At 45.8% G+C, this 20,140-nt stretch overlaps 2 protein-coding genes across 4 annotated transcripts in view; one reads left to right on the top strand and one right to left on the bottom strand.

Moving 5' to 3' along the window:
• The window catches only part of FAM185A (family with sequence similarity 185 member A), an 82,782-nt gene extending 76,054 nt beyond the window's left edge, over positions 1–6,728 (bottom strand). For both annotated transcript variants that reach the window (XM_048836449.2, XM_048836447.2), the window contains exons 1-2: positions 5,960–6,728; positions 3,827–3,936 (exon numbers count right to left, since the gene is read on the bottom strand). In XM_048836449.2, the coding sequence (XP_048692406.1) occupies positions 3,827–3,936; positions 5,960–6,431 (582 nt within the window). In that variant the 5' untranslated portion in view covers positions 6,432–6,728. The remainder of the gene's footprint in view (positions 1–3,826; positions 3,937–5,959) is intronic.
• A 250-nt stretch (positions 6,729–6,978) lies between these two features.
• CCDC146 (coiled-coil domain containing 146) overlaps positions 6,979–20,140 on the top strand; it is a 114,083-nt gene continuing 100,921 nt past the window's right edge. Inside the window, exon 1 of one of the 2 annotated variants that reach the window (XM_048836426.2) lies at positions 6,979–7,099. Coding sequence is in view for 1 of the 2 variants with exons in the window: in XM_048836427.2 (XP_048692384.1) it covers positions 14,645–14,656 (12 nt within the window). In the remaining variant the exon portion in view is untranslated. Of the gene's footprint in view, positions 7,100–14,629; positions 14,657–20,140 lie in introns of those variants that run through there. The other variant, XM_048836427.2, reaches the window with a different exon arrangement.

A 20,140-nucleotide genomic window follows, 5' to 3' on the forward strand; every position in this document is an offset into this window, starting at 1 on the left:
AATTAGTCTGCAGGGTAACCGGAGGTATGGCTGTGCACTTGATGAGAGGGGTAAGCAACCTCTGTATAATCTCACTGTATCTGAGCATCGCATCACACACTGAGAGTGTTACTGTACTCCAAAAAAAATTCATAAGTCTAATCTTTCCTGATTTGAGCCCTATTTCTCAATGGAGGAAGGACTCTGCTGACCAAAGAAATACTGGGGGAAGAAGAAATCAAAATAGCCGTTATTTCTTGCTGAATGTAGAATGAGCTCTAAAGACATTATATATTTCAGATGTGACAGCACTGAGCAGCAACTCATCTTCTGAAGAAGATTAAAAAGAACAATGCATAACTTGCTGAGACCTATAACTATGAATCTGAGAACTAGTGACTGTGAAAATCTGCCTTCGCTGGTGTTCTTGAATACACACACAATCATTTCCTCTAATAGACCACCCTATCAATGGTTTGGAATGACTGCATAATATTTTGTTCTCATCTAGTGGGAAGGGGCCTCCTTCCTCCCTGAACTGGAATGCTAAACTGTATTATACTACAAAAAGAAAAGGAGGACTTGTGGCACCTTAGAGATTAACAAATTTATTTGAGCACATCCGATGAAGTGAGCTGTAGCTCACGAAAGCTTATGCTCAAATAAATGTGTTAGTCTCTAAGGTGCCACAAGTACTCCTTTTCTTTTTGTGAATACAGACTAACACGGCTGCTACTCTGAAACCTGTATTATACTGTTTAGCCACTAGGTGACATTTTGTGTAAAATATCTTTTTTAAACAAACCGCAACCATACCTCACAAAGCATTAAAGGATCTTATGATGAACATATCTGGTGTGTATAAACAAGCTCTGTAACTAGTCCATTTCTAGAACAGGAACATGACACTCCACGATCACAATGGTGTGTAGATAGCATGTGACCACCGAAGTGAGACAGAAGATTTCTGTAATGCACAGTCAAGTACTTCCCGATTCCATCCAGTAGAGGGCAATAGAACATGGATACAAAGTCCCACGTATGTCAAGGGAACACTATGCAGGAATACGGCTCAGACTCTGTAGATCATTTTGAAGGGCTGCAGTCTTAGAATGTAATTTAAACTTCAGTTACTTGTAGACTATGCACTGCTAAGTAGTTAAGATCGCTTTATCACTCTTCTAATCATCTTTCTTCCAACTGCTATAATAGGACATTTTCTAAATCAGCAGCATAAATACAGTAGACTTATATAACTTTGTAAGTTTTTTCTAATTGCCAGAATACTACTTTAAAAAATTGGCTAAAAGCTAAATTTGTGTTTTGACTAAGTAATGAGATGTTGTAATTTTACTAGGATCATAAGCCCCGATCCTGCATACACTTACATGAATAATTTTACTCACATGAGTAGCCCCATGGACTTTAGTGTCTGCATGAGTGTGCCCATGTTGACACATAGTAGTGCAAGAGTAAATGCAACTAGTGCTACGTTTTTTTTTAAAAAGGAAAGTCATATAAAAATGTCCAGTGACATTTCATTCTAGTAAATGTTTGAATCCAGTCCTTGGATTCCTTCTTATGTTCTTACTAAATTAACTCCACCAAAAAAAAACCCCCAAAAAACAAAAAAACCCAAAACATTCCAGGTCAAGTTCTCTCCCCTACTGTGGCCCATCTGTGCTACGGTGGTATGAAGGAGCCAGATCTCCCCAGTTGAAGGTTCTTCCAGTGAGGCCCTAGCACAGGGTGCATTCCAGAAGCACATCCAGAGGGGAGGGATCCCGTGTTATACTCCAGTGATTGTCATCTTGCCCCCAGGGAGGTATGGCAAGGGGAATTCAGTCAGCTGGTACAGATTAGAGAAATCCCAAGGCTACTCTAAACTATGATGGAGAGTCGACGGCACCGTACTCTTCTCGTCGGGAGTTGAGTACAGGTGTTGATTGGAGAGCAATCTACTGTCATTTTGACGGGTCAGAGTGTGGATTCGGGCTGTAGTGTAGACCTGCCCTCAAGCTTAGCTCCCAGACCTGACAGCTCTAGGAATCACCAACCAGAAACAAGGACTCTCTATTGAGTCTAATCAGCTCTGTCATTAGCACTCTTTGAGCAGCATCCATATCATCAAGTAGGAACATCTGTCCCGACCCATTTTCTTCTTCACTGGGATTTGACATCCCTACCCTCTGCTTAGCGAGTGAGGTTCAGTTTAGGGGAAACCCTCAATCAGGGCATGCTAAGAACAGTTCTGCTACCCTTTACTTGTACAATAAGGATTACAAGATTTCATTACCCCTACATTCAAATACTTGAGTAATTTGTAATCCAAGACCAGCCAAAATTGATCATTCTGGCAAAGCAGCTCCATCATGCTGCGCACTTAGGCTGACTAGGCACGTCTACGCAAACATAGTTTGCTCCTAAAGTCTTTTCCCCCATTGCATCACTAGATATCAAGGGGAGCGCTCATTCAGATCCTGTTTCATATATTATTTAGTGCTTTATAGTTTTCCTATATTCTAGTAAACTGAAATGTTTGTTTTAGACATATACTGCCTCTCACACTTGGGAGAAGCTCCCTGTAAACATACACAAAATTAACTCATTATCCTTCTTTAAAACTCTTCTTTTCCATGATGCCTACAAAAATCTTCACAATTGTTAGGCTGCTGGCATGCTGAGACCACTGCCCATCACGCTGACCAATACTGTTGTGTTGTTTCCATGTAGTTCCCTCTCTGTCTGTCTGTACCCATCTGTTGTCTCTTGTCTTATAGTTAGATTATAAGCTCTTTGGGGCAGGGGCCTTCTCTTTTTTCTGTGTTTGTATAGCACCAAGCACAATTGGGTTCTGGTCCAGTACTGATAGTGCAGAATCTGGAGGGAAAATGGTACACAGCTTTTAAAAAGCTTGGTCAGTGTAGGACCCGATCCCGTTTGAAGTTAATGACAAATCTCCCATTAAGGGCCTGACTGTCTACCACTGAAATTAAAGTAACTCTCTCGTTTTTGCATTTTTGGCTACCAAAAATAGGTAGAAGTGAATGTGTCTGAAAACACATTCTGGGACCAATTCTCCCTTGAATTACATTAATTTTTATACTATTTTATACTATGAATTATACTATTCAATTGATTTAAGTGAAATTAATCCTGATTTACAGCAGAGTTGGACCCACTATGAGTCCAAAAGCGTACTGTGCAGAGAAGTCTGAAATCTTTGGGGTAAAAAGGGGTCATGTCAACACAATGTATGGTATTTATCGGTAATATTAATGTCAGCAATTTAGCTGGAAAGTTATATACAAATCTATGGCTGAAAACTTATCCAGAGGGCATGTGTGTGATAGTGATTAATTGAATTAACTTGAGAAGTCAAGAGAAATATAATGATCTCAACAACAAAAACTAAGGATCCAAAAGAAAACTCTCCTTGTTACTAATTTAAACAAAAACATCATAGGCTGATCCTGGGAGGGACCAAGCTCCTCCTGGAAGATGCTGCACACCCTTAACTCACAACCGGGTTTAGCCTTCACTCACTGAAGTCAAGGCCAATTTTGACATTGACTTTTGGGAGAACAGATTTTGGCCTACTGGCTTGAATAGTTGTTGAGGGCGCTCAGCACTTCATTGTCTCAAGCAATCTATGATTATTAACTTGCATATTGTAATCAGTGCACTAAAAAACAATGAAATCAGCTATTGTATCATCTGCAAGTGTTCTTGCATGTGCACTGCATACCATGTCTTCAAGACTAGATTCTGGCCTTATAATACTGTATTCCATAATAAACAGTTGCCTTTAAAATAATGAGTATAGAGGAAGAAGAGCTCTTTGTACCTTTATTGACTGTAAAATGCTAGTCCCCTTCTCAGTTTCTACTCTGCAGCTATCACAGTCTATTTTCTGAATCTTCACACAGCCAGTTCCTGATGTCTTGATATCCAAATCTAGAATAGTGAAAGCAAAAATGGGGCTCTCTTAGTGCTAAAGAGAAACAAATAACAGTTCTAAAACACTGTAATATCTGGTCTCAATCTACAATAATTACACGTAGAAGAAAAACAGAGCAGTCACTGAAAATACTCTACAACCACATCTTCCAAAGCTCGGTCACTTTCTGTTTCACTGTTAGCCCAGAGTTATTTTACATGATTTTCCTTGATAAACTGATAATATTGCAAGCCTAAATACCCTCCAACTTCTGAGATTGTTAAAAGAGGCAGTATAGCCAATACAGGATTATAGCCTCCTGGGGAAGAGGGAATAATCCACAGAGTATGCCTCCATCTGAAATTTTCAATCATCTCAAAATATGCCATTCCTATGATCTCAAAAGTACACTTCAAATTTCAGATAACAAATATTGTCTATATATACAGTGTGTGTACGTGCGGCAGAAGGGGCACAGGGAAATCAGTACATTGACTAACGTATCTGCAGAGTAAGTATAGGGAGAAGGTATTAGCCTATGAAAAAGATGTTTGCATATTGTTTAACAGGCATTTATGGTACTTATTTCAGTAGTGTGAGTGCCTCAAACATTTATGAATTTAGGCACATAACAGCCCTTGGGCCTAGCTGAAATTTGGGGTTCATCTCTGGTGCAAAGCAGTTAAGGAGTAATATGGCTATTGGCCCAAGCCTGGTTAGCAACTACCACATTTGGTGGTAGTACCATAGGCACGGACACTAGAGGTGCGGGCGGGGGAGGTGGGGGAGGGGTGCTGCAGCACCCACCAGGTTTTACATGGGGCTCCGCTCCTGGCCCCGCACACTGGGTCCTGGCCCCATGCCCGGGGGTCCTGGCCACTGGCCCCACGGCTCCTTTTCTGGCCCCCCTGCAGCCACTGGCCCCGCGCCTCCACTTCTGGCCCTGCACACAGCTACTCGCCCTGTGCCTGAGGGTCCTGGCCACTGGACCCGCGCCTCTGCTTCTGGCCCTGCATGCAGCTACCACACCCCCTCAGCCCCCTGCTGTGACCACAGCCTTGGCCCCCTTAGCCCTGTCCGGGTCCCCCCTTCCCGGAGACACGGCCCTGCTCCCGGCCCCAGCTCTGGGGGAGGGGGCGCGGACAGGGGGTAAGGGATCTGGCTTTCAGCACCACCACTATTAAACATATTCCAGCAAAACTGGGCAGTACAGCTGAGCTGTCTGTAGGATTTGTACTCACAGCACTGTCTGGATTCAGAGGGAGTTTCTCACTGCTAAGGGATGACATAGGAATTGTACTGGAAAAGAAGAGGCCTCTCCTGGCATTCCTGTCTCTATGACTGCAAACACTGTTGTCTTCCAGTTTTTGTAACCGGTGAGATGGGACACCCAAAAGAACACAAGCTAGTAGAGCTCATGACTCTGACTCCATTGGAGGTTGTGTTGGAGGGTTGGTTGCATGTACCACATCTGGTGTGAAAAATCCGTGAACTGCAAGTGTGCACAGCCAACTATCAGTAGTATCGCCAGTTCAACTAGAAAACAACATCAACCCCTGCTGATGTGTTGCCAACTCTCATAATACCTGGTGTTTTTCTTACAGCTTCAGCTGCTGGAATCAAAAGATGGCATGTATATCTCCGTTTTCATTCAAATAAAAATGTACATTTCTAGCCCCTATGGTTTGCACAGAAAAGTTTGAAAATAAGAAGTCAGTGTACCCTAAAGCCTCTCTTCCAACCCTAATCTTCTATGATTCTGTGATTCCATGAAACCAACAGGAAAAGAAAAGGAACCCTTTAAAAAAAGTTTCATGATTTTGTGGAGAACCTGACTCATGGTTTTTGAGTGCCTGAGGTTGGCACTATTGCAACAGCACTGTCAAGTCTTACAAGAAGGGAGGTCAAGAGAGGCCTGAACCCAGGGAGACACAGGTGCATGTCTCACTGTGCGGAGAACAGGGATTGGACACACAGCGCACATACCCACACCTCAACTACAACAGAATACTACATCTGAACCAGCTACACCTCACATACCAAACTTCATAGGTGTCTTCACAACAACAGCGGCCTTGCTGTCCACGTGGTCGGAGACAATCGTCATCTCCTTCAGCGCCTCGTCGTACTTCACCTGCAGGCGATCCAGGTCCACACCCTGGGGCAGGCTGCTGTCCACCCCGCTGACCGTGACCAGCGCTCTGTCCGCGGCCGGGTAGCGGAGCGGGTCCAGGGGGCGCACGGTAACGTGGCAGGGCAGCCGCACCTTCAGCTGGCCGAACGGGCTGACAATCAGCGTCCACTCCTTGAGGGGCTTATTGCCCCTCTTCTTGCCCGCCTCGGGGCCCGCCGGGCTCCCGCAGCTGCTGGAGGGGCCCGTCACGAACAGGGCAGAGCGCGACCAGCTGCCGCCCCTCGCCCCTCGCCAGGGGCCGCCGCTGCTCAACAGCCCTCGCGGGACACCTGCCACCCTCACCCCCAGGTGCCACCAGCCCGGGCAGGGGGGCCGCATATTGCCCAGCTTTGATGCCGGCGATGGCGCCCTTCTCCGCGCGGGGTGCGGCTTATGGGAACGGGGCACCGCGGGCGGGGGTGGGGTCTGCCCCCCACCGGGCACCGCAGGGACGGGCTATGGGGCCCGCCCTGGCCGAGGGCTGGGGCGCACAGCTCATAGGAGGGGACCCCACCCGCAGCTCCCGCACATAACTCGCAGCGGGCGGAGGGGGTGGCGAACAGGGAACAGGTCCCCGGCCAGGGTCTAGGCTGGCAGCGTGGTGGGTGCCGCCGCCTGGCGCTCCCCACCTCCCTTTAGCCGATGTGGCTGCTGGGACTTGTAGTTCGGAGGCACAGCAACTTCATAGAGAAAGGAAGAAGGATGAACTACAAATCCCAGCGGGCTACATCACAACCCCTCAGCGCCCCTTAGTTCTCTGTCCGCGAACCACGGGGGAGGGGGAGGTCTTTCCGTGTTCTGCTCCTATTGGACAGAGGGGGAGACGTTGTCACCAATCAGAAGTGAGGGAGAAAGAAGGTAGCGAGGCTGTGCGGCGGGTGTGGGGGGGGGAGGTGGCTGTGTCTCCATGGCGACCCGAGACGCTCTGGGGGTGGTGAACAGGCGGCTCGAGGCTGCCAGGCAGCTGCTAGGGGGAACAAAACGCCCCGGAGGAGGAACCTGACTGGGTAGGAAACATCAGGCAAGAGGAGCCCCGGGTGGCACAGACGCCTCAGCCCAGCGGCTGGGCCCGCGAGGGGGAGAGACGCTGGCTAAAAAGAAGCGGGGGCTGGGCTGCGGGAGCCGTGAGGTATTTGCGGGAGGGGATCGCACTGTGTGGGGCACGCGTGGAGAGGTGCACTGTGCAAGGGGGCGCACGCCCTGGCAGTGTGGCGAGATGCATGGGGTGGGCACCATGGGTAGCTCGGTGAGGGTACGAATTTCCTGGGGGGCGCACCGGGGGTGGTGTTACATGCCAACATACATGACGTAACACTGACAGACCCCAGTCGTCGGCAGGCGGGATCGAACCTGCAGCTTAAAGCATGAGCCGCAAGTTAAGTGGCTGGTAGCAGACTCATTTTATCTCTTTCTTTAAGTGATCTCGGTACCAGGAGATGGGGCAGAACAGCACACCCCGAAGGTGTGTGGATTACAGTGACAACTAGTGGTCAGAGCAGGAGTCTGTCCTAGATGCCGCAGCGAAATCAGGGGGCAGAGCTGGAGTTGTGGTAGGGAGATAAACCATTACTCAGCCAGGAGCAGAGGCACATTTGACTTCTAATTTGGGGGGTTAAGGGGCTTAATACTATTAATAATAGGTATAGGTGTAACTTCTGGATTTACCCATTGTTAGTGATACTTAAATTCGTAGGCGATCCCTCGAGATCGAGGATGATCTCTTTCACAACTTCAGAGGGGTAGCCGTGTTAGTCTGGATCTGTAAAAGCAGCAAAGAGTCCTGTGGCACCTTATAGACTAACAGATGCATCCGACGAAGTGGGTATTCACCCATGAAAGCTCATGCTCCAATACGTCTGTTAGTCTATAAGGTGCCATAGGACTCTTTGCCTCTTTCACAGGTTTTATTTTTCATGGGTCCTTTGGTGATTGAGGAGTCTGATTCTTGAGCCACAGGCTCGTTGGCAGACATTGCAGGTGGTGTTGGAAGACAGGGTTGGGCCACGATTGCTGCGTAACAGTTGTCTTTCCTTTCTTTTCTGGCATTTTTCTGCGACCAGGGCAGGGTGATTTTCCTCAAAAGTGGACATTCCCTCTCTGACAAATCTTCGCCAATTATCCCTGTCCTTGGCTGCTGTCTCCCAGTGTTTGGTGTTGATGCCACATCTCTTGCTGTTTATCCTGAGGGTGTCTTTAAAACATTTCTTTTGGCCTCCCCATTTCCTTTCATGAGTTGGGCATACAGCAGTTGTTTTGGTAAGCGTACATCAGGCATGCGCACACAGTGCTTGCTCCACCTCAGCTGGTGCTGGATTATCAGGGCCTCAACACTGAAGATGTTGGCCTCTGTGAGGACACCGACATTACTGCAATGATCCTCCCACGTTATGTTGAGTATCTTCCAAAGAAAGTGCTGGTGTTCCAGGTTTTTCAGGTGTTTTGTGTAGGTCATCCAAGTCTCACAGTCATAGAGGAGAGTTGGGATTACCACTGCTTTATAAACAAATTCTAATATGTGTTCTAATGTTGTGATTGTTGAACACCTGGCGAGACAGTCTGCCAAAGGCAAGGCTGGCGCAGCGAATTCTGTGCTGAATCTCGACGTCTATGTCTGCCCTCTTTGAGAGATGGCTGCCAAAATAAGCAAAGTATTCTACATTTTCCAATTCTTCTTTGTCGATATAGATCTTCCTTGCTGGGTCTGATGATTGACTGGGGACTGGCTGGTGGAGAATTTTTGTTTGGCCGTTGTTCAGAGTTAGCCCTAGGCTTTTGTAAGCTTCAGAGAAGCAATTAAGGGCTGTTTGAAGATCCTTCTGTGAGTGTGCAACTACAGCACAGTCATCTGCGTACTGGAGTTCAGTTATTTTTGCCAATATTACTTTAGTTCTGGCATGGAGATAAGAAAGGTTGAAGAGGTTGCTGTGAATCCAGCGTTGGATGCCAGTGCCCTGTGGTAGACAATCTGGGGTTAATGTTTTCATAGCTGCTAAGAAAATGGAGAAAAGGGGGGGTGCCAGTACACAACCTTGTTTTACGCCAGTTTGGATGACAAAGGGCTCAGAGGTAGAGCCGCTGCACAGGATGGAGGCAGTCATCTGGTCATGGAGGAGGCTTACAGTGGTGATAAATTTGCCAAACTTTGACATGATTTTCCATAGAGCCTCATGGTTCACAGAGTTGAAGGCTTTGGTCAGATTGATAAAGGCCGTATACAGCTCCTGGTGTTGTTCTTGACATTTTTCCTGCCTCTCTGCGAAAATCATGTCGGTTGTGCCTCGTGATGGTCTGAAGCAACACTGGGACTCTGGAAGTACTTCGTCTGCAAGAGGGAGCAGGCGACTCAGTAAGATTCTAGCAAGAATCTTCACAGCGATGGAGAGGAGGGCAATGCCTCCATAGTTGGTGCAGTCAGCCCTGTCTCCCTTTTTGAAAATGGCGATGATGTTAGCATTACGTAAATCAGCAGGGATTTCTTCAGTGCGCCAGATTTTGAGGAGCAGAAAGTGAAGCTTGTTAGTCAGTGTTTCTCCCCCCACTTTCAGTATTTCAGCTGGTATGCCATCAGGACCTGGTGCTTTATTGTTCTTCATTGTTCTTCAAAATTTCTCGATACTTTAAATGACTGCTTCTTGGAGCAGCTGGTATAGGAACCCACAAGGGGAGAGGCAGCTCTCGATTTAGTCCTGAGTGGAGTGCAGGATCTGATCCAAAAGGTAACTATAGCAGGACCGATTGGAAATAGTGACCATAATATAATAACATTTAACACTCCTGTGATGGAAAGAACACCTCAATGGCCCAACACTGTGGCATTTAATTTCAGAAAGGGGAACTATGCAAAAATGAGGAGGTTAGTTAAACAGAAATTAAAAGGTACAGTGACTAGAGTGAAATCCCAGCAAGCTGCATGGACACTTTTCAAAGACACCATGATAGAGTCTCAACTTAAATGTTTACCCCAAATTAAAAAACTCAGTAAAAGAACTAAAAAAGAGCCACCGTGGCTTAACAACCATGTAAAAGAAGCAGTGAGAGATAAAAAGGCATCTTTTAAAAAGTGGAAGTCAAATCCTAGTGAGGTAAATAGAAAGGAGCATAAACACTGCCAAATTAAGTGTAAAAATGTAATAAGAAAAGCCAAAAAGGAGCTGAAGAACAGCTAGCCAAAAACTCAAAAGGTAATAACAAAATGTTTTTTAAGTACACCAGAAGCAGGAAGACTGTGAAACAACCAGTGGGGCCCCTGGACGATCAAGATACAAAAGGAACACTTAAAGACGATAAAGTCATTGCAAAGAAACAAAATGAATTCTTCGCTTCAGTCTTCATGGCTGAGGATGTTAGGGAGATTCCCCAACCTGAGCCGTCTTTTGTAGGTGACAGTTCTGAGGAATTGTCACAGACTGAAGTGTCAGTAGAGGAGGTTTTGGAATTAATTGAGAAACTTAACAGTAACAAGTCACCAGGACCAGATGGCATTCACCCAAGAGTTCTGAAAGAACTCAAATGTGAAATTGCGGAACTGTTAACTATAGTTTGTAACCTGTCCTTTAAATCAGCTTCTGTACCCAGTGACTGGAAGATAGCTAATGTAACACCAATATTTAAAAAGGGCTCTAGAGGTGATCCTGCCAATTACAGACCAGTAAGTTGAATGTCAGTACTAGGCAAATTAGTTGAAACAATAGTAAAGAATAAAATTGTCAGACACACAGAAGAACATAAATTGTTGGGCAAAAGTCAACATGGTTTTTGTAAAGGGAAATCATGTCTTACTAATCTATTAGAGTTCTTTGAAGGGGTCAACAAACATGTGGACAAGGGGGATCCAGTGGACATAGTGTACTTAGATTTTCAGAAAGCCTTTGACAAGGTCCCTCACCAAAGACTCTTATGTAAATTAAGTTGTCATGGGATAAGAGGGAAGATCCTTTCATGGATTGAGAACTGGTTAAAAGACAGGGAACAAAAGGTAGGAATAAATGGTCAGTTTCAGAATGGAGAGAGATAAATAGTGGTGTCCCCCAGGGGTCTGTACTGGGACCAGTACCATTCAACATATTCATAAATGATCTGGAAAAAGGGGTAAACAGTGAGGTTGCAAAATTTGCAGGTGATACAAAACTATGCAAGACAGTTAAGTCGAAAGCAGACTGTGAAGAGTTACAAAGTGATCTCACAAAACTGGGTGAATGGTAAATTTTCAGAATGGAGAGGGGTAACCAGTGGTGAACTGGAGCCAGTTCGCACCGGTTCGCTAGAACCGGTTGTTAAACTTAGAAGCCCTTTTAGAACCAACTCCATGGGTGCTCCAGGGCTGGAGCACCCAAGGGGAAAATTTGGTGGGTGCAGAGCACCCACCGGCAGCTCCCCGCCCCACCCCCAGCTCACCTCCACTCCGCCACCACCTCCTCCCCTGAATGCGCTGCCCCATTCTGCTTCTCCGCCCCCCAATCAGCTGTTCAGCGCGGGAAGCTGGGACAGGCTGAGAAGCAGGCCGTGGTTTCCCGCTCAGGCCCAGGGAGGCGGAGGTGAGCTGGGGCGGGAGGGGAGGGGGCGCAAGGAGGGTCGCCCGCAACGCAGCAGGTAACCTGGGGGGGGGCACGCAGGGGAACCGCTCCCCGCCCCAGCTCACCTCCGCCTCCCTGGGCCTGAGCGGGAAGCCGCCGCCTGCTTCTCAGCCCTCCCCGGCTTCCCGCCAAACAGCTGATTCATGGGAAGCCAGGGCAGGTAGAGAAGCAGAGCAGGGCAGTGCATTCAGGGGAGGAGGCAGAGCGGAGGTGAGGTGAGCTGGGGCCGGGCGCAGGGCGGGGAGCTGCCAGTGGGTGCTCTGCACCCACCAAATTTTCCCCGTGGGTGCTCCAGCCCTGAAGCACCCAGGGAGTCAGCGCCTAAGGCGCCACTTTTGATGTGATCTGTGGGGGAACGGCTGCTCCCCCTGCTCCCCCCAGCTACACTCCCCTGCCCCTAGGAGCCAGAGGGACCTGCCGGATGCTTCCTGGGAGCTGCCCCAGGTAAGCACCTCCGGGACTCCCCACCTCGCCCCCCAGCAGGTGCCTCTGGCTCTTAGGGGTGGGATGGGCACGGTTCTGGGGGCAGTCAGGGGATGGAGGTGGATGGGGCAGGGGTCCTGGGGGGGGCGTCAAGGAACGTGGGGGAGTTAGATGTGGCAGGAGTCCCACGGGGCAGGGGTGGGCAATGACCCCCTCGTGGGGTTAGGAGGGAACCCGTTGTTAAGATTTTGGCACTGGGGGTAACTAGTGGTGTTCCCCAAGGGTCAGTCCTAGGACCAATCCTATTCAACTTATTCATAAGTGATCTGGAGAAAGGGGTAAACAGTGAGGTGGCAAAGTTTGCAGATGACACTAAACTGCTCCAGATAGTTAAGGCCACAGCAGATTGAAGAACTTCAAAAAGATCTCAAAAAACTAAGTGATTGGGCAATAAAATGGCAAATGAAATTTAATGTGGATAAATGTAAAGTAATGCACAATGGAAAAAATAACCTCAACTATACATACAATATGATGGGGGCTAATTTAGCTACAACTAACTAATCAGGAAAAAGATCTTGGAGTCATCGTGGATAGTTCTCTGAAGACATCCACGCAGTGTGCAGCAGCAGTCAAAACAGGATGTTAGGAATTATTAAAAAAGGGATAGAGAGTAAGACTGAGAATAACTTATTGCCCTTATATAAATCCATGGTATGCCCACATCTTGAATACTGCGTACAGATGAGGTTAAGTCCATTAATGGCTATTAGCCAGGATGGGTAAGGAATGGTGTGCCTAGCCTCTGTTTGTCAGAGGGTGGAGATGCATGGCAGGAGAGAGATCACTTGATCATTACCTGTTCCTCTGGGGCACCTGGCATTGGCCACTGTCAGTAGACAGGATACTGGGCTTGATGGACCTTTGGTCTGACCCAGTATGGCCATTCTTATGTTAATTTGTTTAATTGCTTTGCAGACCTCCTCAGGTGTTGGGAGGTTGGCAAGAGTTTCCATGATTGGGTGTTGAGGGATGGAGTCAATGGTGTCATCAGTCACAGTCGATTCTCGATTTAGAAGCTTTTGGTAGTGTTCCTTCCAGCGCTCTTTGATTGATTCATTATCTTTAAGATGAGTACTACCATCTTCGGATATCAGAGGTATGAGGCCACATGAGCTTGATCTGTACAGGGTCTTTGTCTCACAAAAAAAGCTCTGCAGATCATGTCTGTCAGCAAATGTTTGGATTTCTTTTGCTTTGTCTTCCTACCATTTGTTTTTTGATTTCTTGAATCCTTCTTTGAACTTCAGCTTTGAACTGATGGAAAAAGCTTTGCTTCTGACTGGATAGTGGTTGGTTTTGCCAGTCACAGAAAGCTTCTTTTCTGGTCCAAAAGGGCTATAATCTCAGTGTTGTTGTCAAACCAGTCCTGATGGTGGCGGGTAGCAAGGCCAATGGATTCCTTGCAAACCTCATGGATGGTCTGTTTTAGGGCTTCCCAGTCTTCTTTGACACTTATGTTGTCATTTCCAGGTGTGCATATGGCCGGTTTTTCACTGAGAAGTGTTTGGAAATTCTCTTGGTGTACTGAGGATTGAAGTCTTTAGATGTTGTATTGCCATCTGTGTGATTTGGATTGCTTTCTATGTTTCAGGCCTTGCCAATCAGCTCCTTCCCCTCCCTCCCAGCACCTCCTGCCTATCACAATCAGCTGTTCAGTGGCATGCAGGATGCACTTGGGGAAGGGGGAAGAACGAGGGCAGGAAGAGGCAGGGGGAGGGGCAGGAAGCGGCAGGGTTAGGAAGAGGTGGGCTCGGGGCTTGGGGGAAGGGATGGAGTGGGGGCGGGGCCTGGGCCTTGGCGCCTCTGCTTACTCATACTGGTGAGTAGTTAGTTACTTGCATGAGTAGTCCCATTTAAATCCACTGGATTGCTTGCATGGTAACTGCTTATCATTATGAGTAAATGGTTCCACCATCTGGCTCTGTGTTCTCAATTTATGCAAATATAATTTAACTTGAATGCATAATTGTTAAACAAGCTTAAGTTAGTAAAAGAGGACATCTCTTTAGTGTGCTACTTCAGTACTAAAAATTTACAATGTGGTATTACTCTGGCAAAGAATCTGTGTTCCTACTACTATGAGACAACAAGTGCAGGTGACTGGCAGTTATTAATAATTCAATAAAATGTGCTTCTCAGCATACATCTTTCTGTAATTCAGTTTCTAAATTTGAAGAATGAAAGTTTAAAGGGACTGTCAATTCTATTTAATTTGGCAATTCTATGAAGAGAGAATGTATAAATATGGTACCTTCTTAAGCAGTAGATCTGCTTCATCTGCATATACAGGGTCTTATCTTATTTGAGTAACTGCAATAAGATTTCAGTTTTTCACTCCTGTTAGTCCTGCAAAAATTAACACAGCTAGGAGAGAAAGACCTTGATTCTATTCTGATTCATCCACAGAACTCTTTTCTAAAGAAGTCTTGTGATTAAGGCACTGGACTTGGACTCAGGATCTGGGTTCAGTTCTTGACTGCTACAGACCTTTCTATGTGGCCTTGGGTAAGTCACTTATGACTCACTAGTGCAAACTGCTCCACTGGCTGGACCTCTGTGTCTGACTTCATCCGGGATCAAACGTTTGTCTGTCTTGCAGTTCTCAGTGCAAAGATCAAGGTTTTGACCTCTTTGGGTAAGTCTACACTGCAACTAGGAGAAAATCTCCCTACTTGGGTAGACAGACTGACTCTAGCAGGGCTTGAGCTATCGATAGTGGCACTCCAGCTATCAGGCTAACAATTGCAGTATGGACATTGCAGCCTGGGCTGGAGCTAGACTTGAGAGCTCAAGTCGCCATGTCCATATTGCTATTTTTAGCATGATAGCTTGAGCCCAGCTAGTATAAGGCTCTACCCAGGCTGGGAGGCAAACTCGCATCTGCAGTGTACATCTGTATTCTGAAAACATTCCAAAACTGTAGAACCATTATGTAAGTTTATAACTCGTTCCAAGTTTCATTTATATTTGAGTTAGACATTTCACTTTTTAGATATTGGAATACAATGTAACCTCTCTGCTTTGCATTGTGACCCTTAAAGTCTAGTATCTCCCAAGATACTTTTTAATTCTGGTATTTGGGAGGCAATTGATATATTCATTACAAATTTATATCAGGCCCATGGAGAATGGCATATGCCTTTACTACAGTACAAACTGCTTCCATTTTAAGAACAACATAGCTTTGTTATGTTCTTCCCCCCCGAATAGTTTAGATCAGCAGTTCTCAACCAGGGGTCCGAGGCCCCCTGGGGGGCCGCAAGCAGATTTCAGGGGGTCCACCAAGCAGGGCCGGCATTAGACTCACTGGGGCCTGGGGCAGAAAGCTGAAGCCCCGCTGCCCCGAGCCTTGTCACCCAGAGCTGAAGCCGAAGCGTGAGGAGCTTAGCTCCACAGGCATGGGGCCCCAGGGAACTGCCCTGCTTGCTACCCCTTAACGCTGGCCCTGGCTTTTGTATGCAGAAAAAGAGTTGTTGTGGCACAGATAGGCTGTGGAGTTTTTATAGCGTATTCAGGGGGCCTCAGAAAGAAAACGGTTGAGAACCCCTGGTATAGATAGTAGAACTGCAACCTACAGTGTGAATGCCGTATATCCACACACACTCCCAAGAATTTCTTCCATGTAGCCTTTGTTTCTTTTTCTTAAAATCTTTCAGCATGGCTCAGAGACCTGAACAGAACAGCAGCAACATTGAAGATAATAAATATATTTAGCAATTTTAACATTTTGTAGATGAAAATTATTTTATTTATCAATATGTGTACATGTTTATGTACAATACTTCCTGGATTCAGTCTTGGCATCTGTGCTGTTTACGTTGGGCTCACAATGTTTTGACTCCTCTAGGAGGCAAGCAAATTGTTTTTTTCCATTAGCAAATATAGCTGCTTAAAGCTATCTGTAAATGTCAAAACATCCTTGAAGGAATTCCAAACAGCACTAAAAGCAGGCTTAAATTTTACCATTCAAAGATTTCACTGCCCTAAGAGACCACCGTACCTTTCATTAGCCAAATGTAAATTATACAACACTTTTGTGTTTGTTTTTTTTCCCCGACAACAGTTCTAAAAAAAAGGGCGGGGACCATTATCTCAAGACTTGGCACTCTGGTTTTTGAGTTGGAAGATACTGGAATTTTTATCTGAGAGATCTGAATTATGCTATTTCAAATACTGATTTGGAACCCACTCTGAAAGAAAAGTGTGTTTATCTATTTCACTTCAATTTAATCCTGACTTCTGTCATTTATTATAAACAGTTTTAGGTTAGGGGGGAAAAATTCATTACATACTACAATATAGGTTTGAGGGGATGGCAAGCTCGGCTAATTTGTGGGTGGGTTCCACCTAGCACAACGAATTTGGCCTGTACTAGTACTCAGTGCTGCAACAGAATGTTAAGTACTCTGCATAGCCATTACTGCCATCGTGAAGCAGATGAAAAGATAGTCTTACCTGAATTTACTTCTGTTGTTGACAAAACACAGAAAGATGTACAAGAGGACAGAGCACAAAGTGAACCTTTACAGAAGGCCACAATCTGCCCTTGAGAATGTTTGGCGCTATAAAAGACAAAATGGTGGTAAAACTACAGCAGGCTGGCAATCAGTGGGTCAACAGCTGAGATAATATGCTATGTCATTGAGAGTGTGGAGAACAGCAGCTGCATCCTAAAGCCTCATTCTGTAGCTAGTTACAATCCAAAACATGAAATTATAGTTTACATATAAAGTTTGACTGTGTTACAAAAGATCACTTACATTGAATTGAATGCTAACTGTACATCTCAGAAGATGATGGTGTAAGCATCAAAGCAGTTCAGTTACTGTGTGTCATGCTACAGCAGGGGTGGCAAACCTGTGGCTCCAGAGCCGTATGCAGCTCTTCAGACGTTAATTTGTGGCTCCTTGTATAGGCACCGACTCCGGGGCTGGAGCAACAGGCGCCAACTTTCCAATGTGTCGGGGTGGGGGTGCTCACTGCTCAACCCCTAGCTCTGCCACAGGCCCTGCCCCCATTCCACCCCTTCCCACCCCGTCCCCTGAGCCTGCCATGCCCTCGCTCGTTCCCCTCCCCCCCAGAGCCTCCTGGACACCACAAAACAGCTGATCGATAGGTGCAAGGAGGGAGGGGGAGGCGCTGATTGGCGGGGCTGCTGGTGGGTGGGAGACTCTGGGAGTGGATGGTGGGAGCAGATGGGGAGCTGCTGACATATTACTGTGGCTCTTTGGCAATGTACACTGGTAAATTCTGGCTCCTTTCCAGGCTCAGATTGGCCACCCCTGTGCTACAGCATCATGAGTGGCTAAAAAGTCCAGTACCCAAGTGACAGTCCTTGCCATAGATAATGCACATGTAAAGTGCAGGGCCAGAGGTTGAAGCCAAGTTACTACTAGCTCTCGAGACCTGCTGCCTCTTCTTCTTTGCTCTCTTCTCTTTTTTTCACCACCTCTCTTCAACCTCTTTGACTCCCTGGTGCAGCACAGTCCTCCAGGATAGCCTATTACTAGCAGCGTCTTCCGAGATTGTGCTGTCAGCGTTGAAAGTTTTCAAGTCCTTCTTGCATATGTCCTTGAACCTGACCCTAGATCAGCCCAGTGGCTTTGGAGCACCCACATGTTCTCTGTATAGGAGATACTTTACATAATGGCAGAAGCTGACACTTGTGGGTGCTTTGCAAATGTGGTACAAATATGAGCCTTACTGTGTCATGTCATAATTTAAAATTGTAAATTAAAGTAAAATTGAGAGGCAGGGTAACCCTGTGGTTAAAGCACTAGACTCAAGTTCCATAGATCTGGGTTCATTTCTCAGTTCTGCCATAGATTTTCTATATAACCTTGGGTAAATTACTTAATCTCTCTGTGCCTCAATTCCCTGTCTATAAAATGGGGGTAATAGTACTTTCTGTGTCTGTCTTGTCTATTTAAATTGTAATATTTTAGGGGCAAACACTGTCTCATAGTATCTGTTGTACAGAACCAAGCAGGATGGTCTCTGCAGTCTTCACTGGGGCCTCTAGTTACCTAGAGCAGTGGTTCTCAAACTAGGGCTGCCGCTTGTTCAGGGAAAGCCCCTGGTGGGCCGGGCTGGTTTTTTTACCTGCCGAGTCTGCAGGTTCGGCCAATCGCGGCTCCCACTGGCCGCGGTTCGCCCCCATTGGCCTGGAGCGGCTCCCACTGGCTGCAGCCCCCATTGGCCTGGAGCAGCGAACCGCGGCCAGTGGGAGCCGCGATCGGCCAAACCTGCGGACTCGGCAGGTAAACAAACCGGCCCGGCCCGCCAGGGACTTTCCCTGAACAAGCGGCAGCCCTAGTTTGAGAACCACTGGCCTAGAGTATTGTAGAGCTGGCTCCCACTAATGCCAGAAACTTGGTGACCTACATTCGTAAAATAGGACATTTATAAAGATGGGATTTTGCCAAACACAAGAGGAGGAATGTAATACAGCCAAATTTTCAGATCTTTATTCACTACTGACTCGGGCTAAATACCTTTTTATTTTATCACTATTTGTAACTGTTATTGAACTCTTCACAGTGTTTTGGGATAGAGTGTGTGTGACCGGCATCCCGGGGGAGCCAACTGAGGTCACTCAATTAGGGTGAATTGCAAAGAATATGGCAGGCAATACCCAAAGCTGGTGGATATTCCAATACTTAGATTTACCAAGCCAGCACAATACAGCTCCTATTATACCTCACTGGTTACTCAGAAGCCAACAACACAATTCCCTTAAAGTAACTCAGCCTCAGGCCTCCACCTAGACACCCAAGTCAAATATGATGAGGATTAATGAAAATCTTACTCATCATATAAAAAGTTCTACCAATCCCAAAGGATCAAACACATTACCTCCTAGGTTAATGAATATTCCAGATTTTATCCAAATACATGCTTACAGTCAATTCTTATTAACTAAACTAACATGTATTAAAAAAGAAAAGAGAGAATATAGGTTAAAAGATAAATATACATACAGACATGAGTTCAATTCTTGAGGTTCCAATTCATAGCAAAAATGGTGAGCTTTGTAGATGCAAAGAGATCTTTCAGAAATAGTTTCTAGGTTATAGTCCAATGTTTGTATTCAGGGTGGTCCAGTCAGAACTGGGATATCAGTCCTTATGACTTAGGCTTCCCCTGCATGAAACCTCAAGCAGATCTAAGATAAAAGGGATCAGGACCCAAGGGTCTTTTATGCAGTTTTCTAGCATCCACTTGACCATACAATCCTGGGTAAACAATAGACTTTTGATGTAACCTTCTGTTTCCTAAACTTCACCAGTAATTAACTACATAGATTAACATAATTTATCCATTAAGCAATTTATCACAAACTTTAAAGAGACATATAGACTATTACATCATTGCACCCCAAATTCATCTAAATGTTAATATTCCCGTTTCATCTCTGAATCAATAGCTATAGTGACAGACAGGAACTGTCTGTTTCCATGGCTAGCATATATAAGTAAACACACACAATTAATATCACTTCTAACAACATAGGTTTTCATTTCAAAGTTCTAGTCTATCTAGCATCGAATGGCCCTTATTATCATTTGCATACCTTTCTAACATGACTTTAAAGGTTGGCTCTGGGTTATTTAGCCTGCCAGCTCTTTAACCCTTTCTGGCCATGTGTTACACTTTGTATAAGATTCGTTGCAATTATATAATAGTGGTAACAATAATGATTTGCATGGTTATATTTTAATTAGACAATGTCACAGTGTGTATGAAAGATATAATAACTTTTTGATGTTATTACTTACAACAACCTCCTTGAAAGCCACTTCTTTGAGAAATCTTTCCTACCCCCTTCTTTTCTTCAGTAATTTGCCAACTTTCTCCCTTTTCTCAGAAATTGTGCTGTTTTCTCTTGTGTTTGCATGTTTTGTAATTTGGGGCCTGATCTTGCAAAGACTTATGAACATGAATAACTTTCACTCACATGAGTAATACCATTAGACCAGATCATGCCCC

The sequence above is a fragment of the Caretta caretta genome, chromosome 1 (assembly GCF_965140235.1).
Source record: "Caretta caretta isolate rCarCar2 chromosome 1, rCarCar1.hap1, whole genome shotgun sequence".
NCBI lineage: Eukaryota > Metazoa > Chordata > Testudines > Cheloniidae > Caretta > Caretta caretta.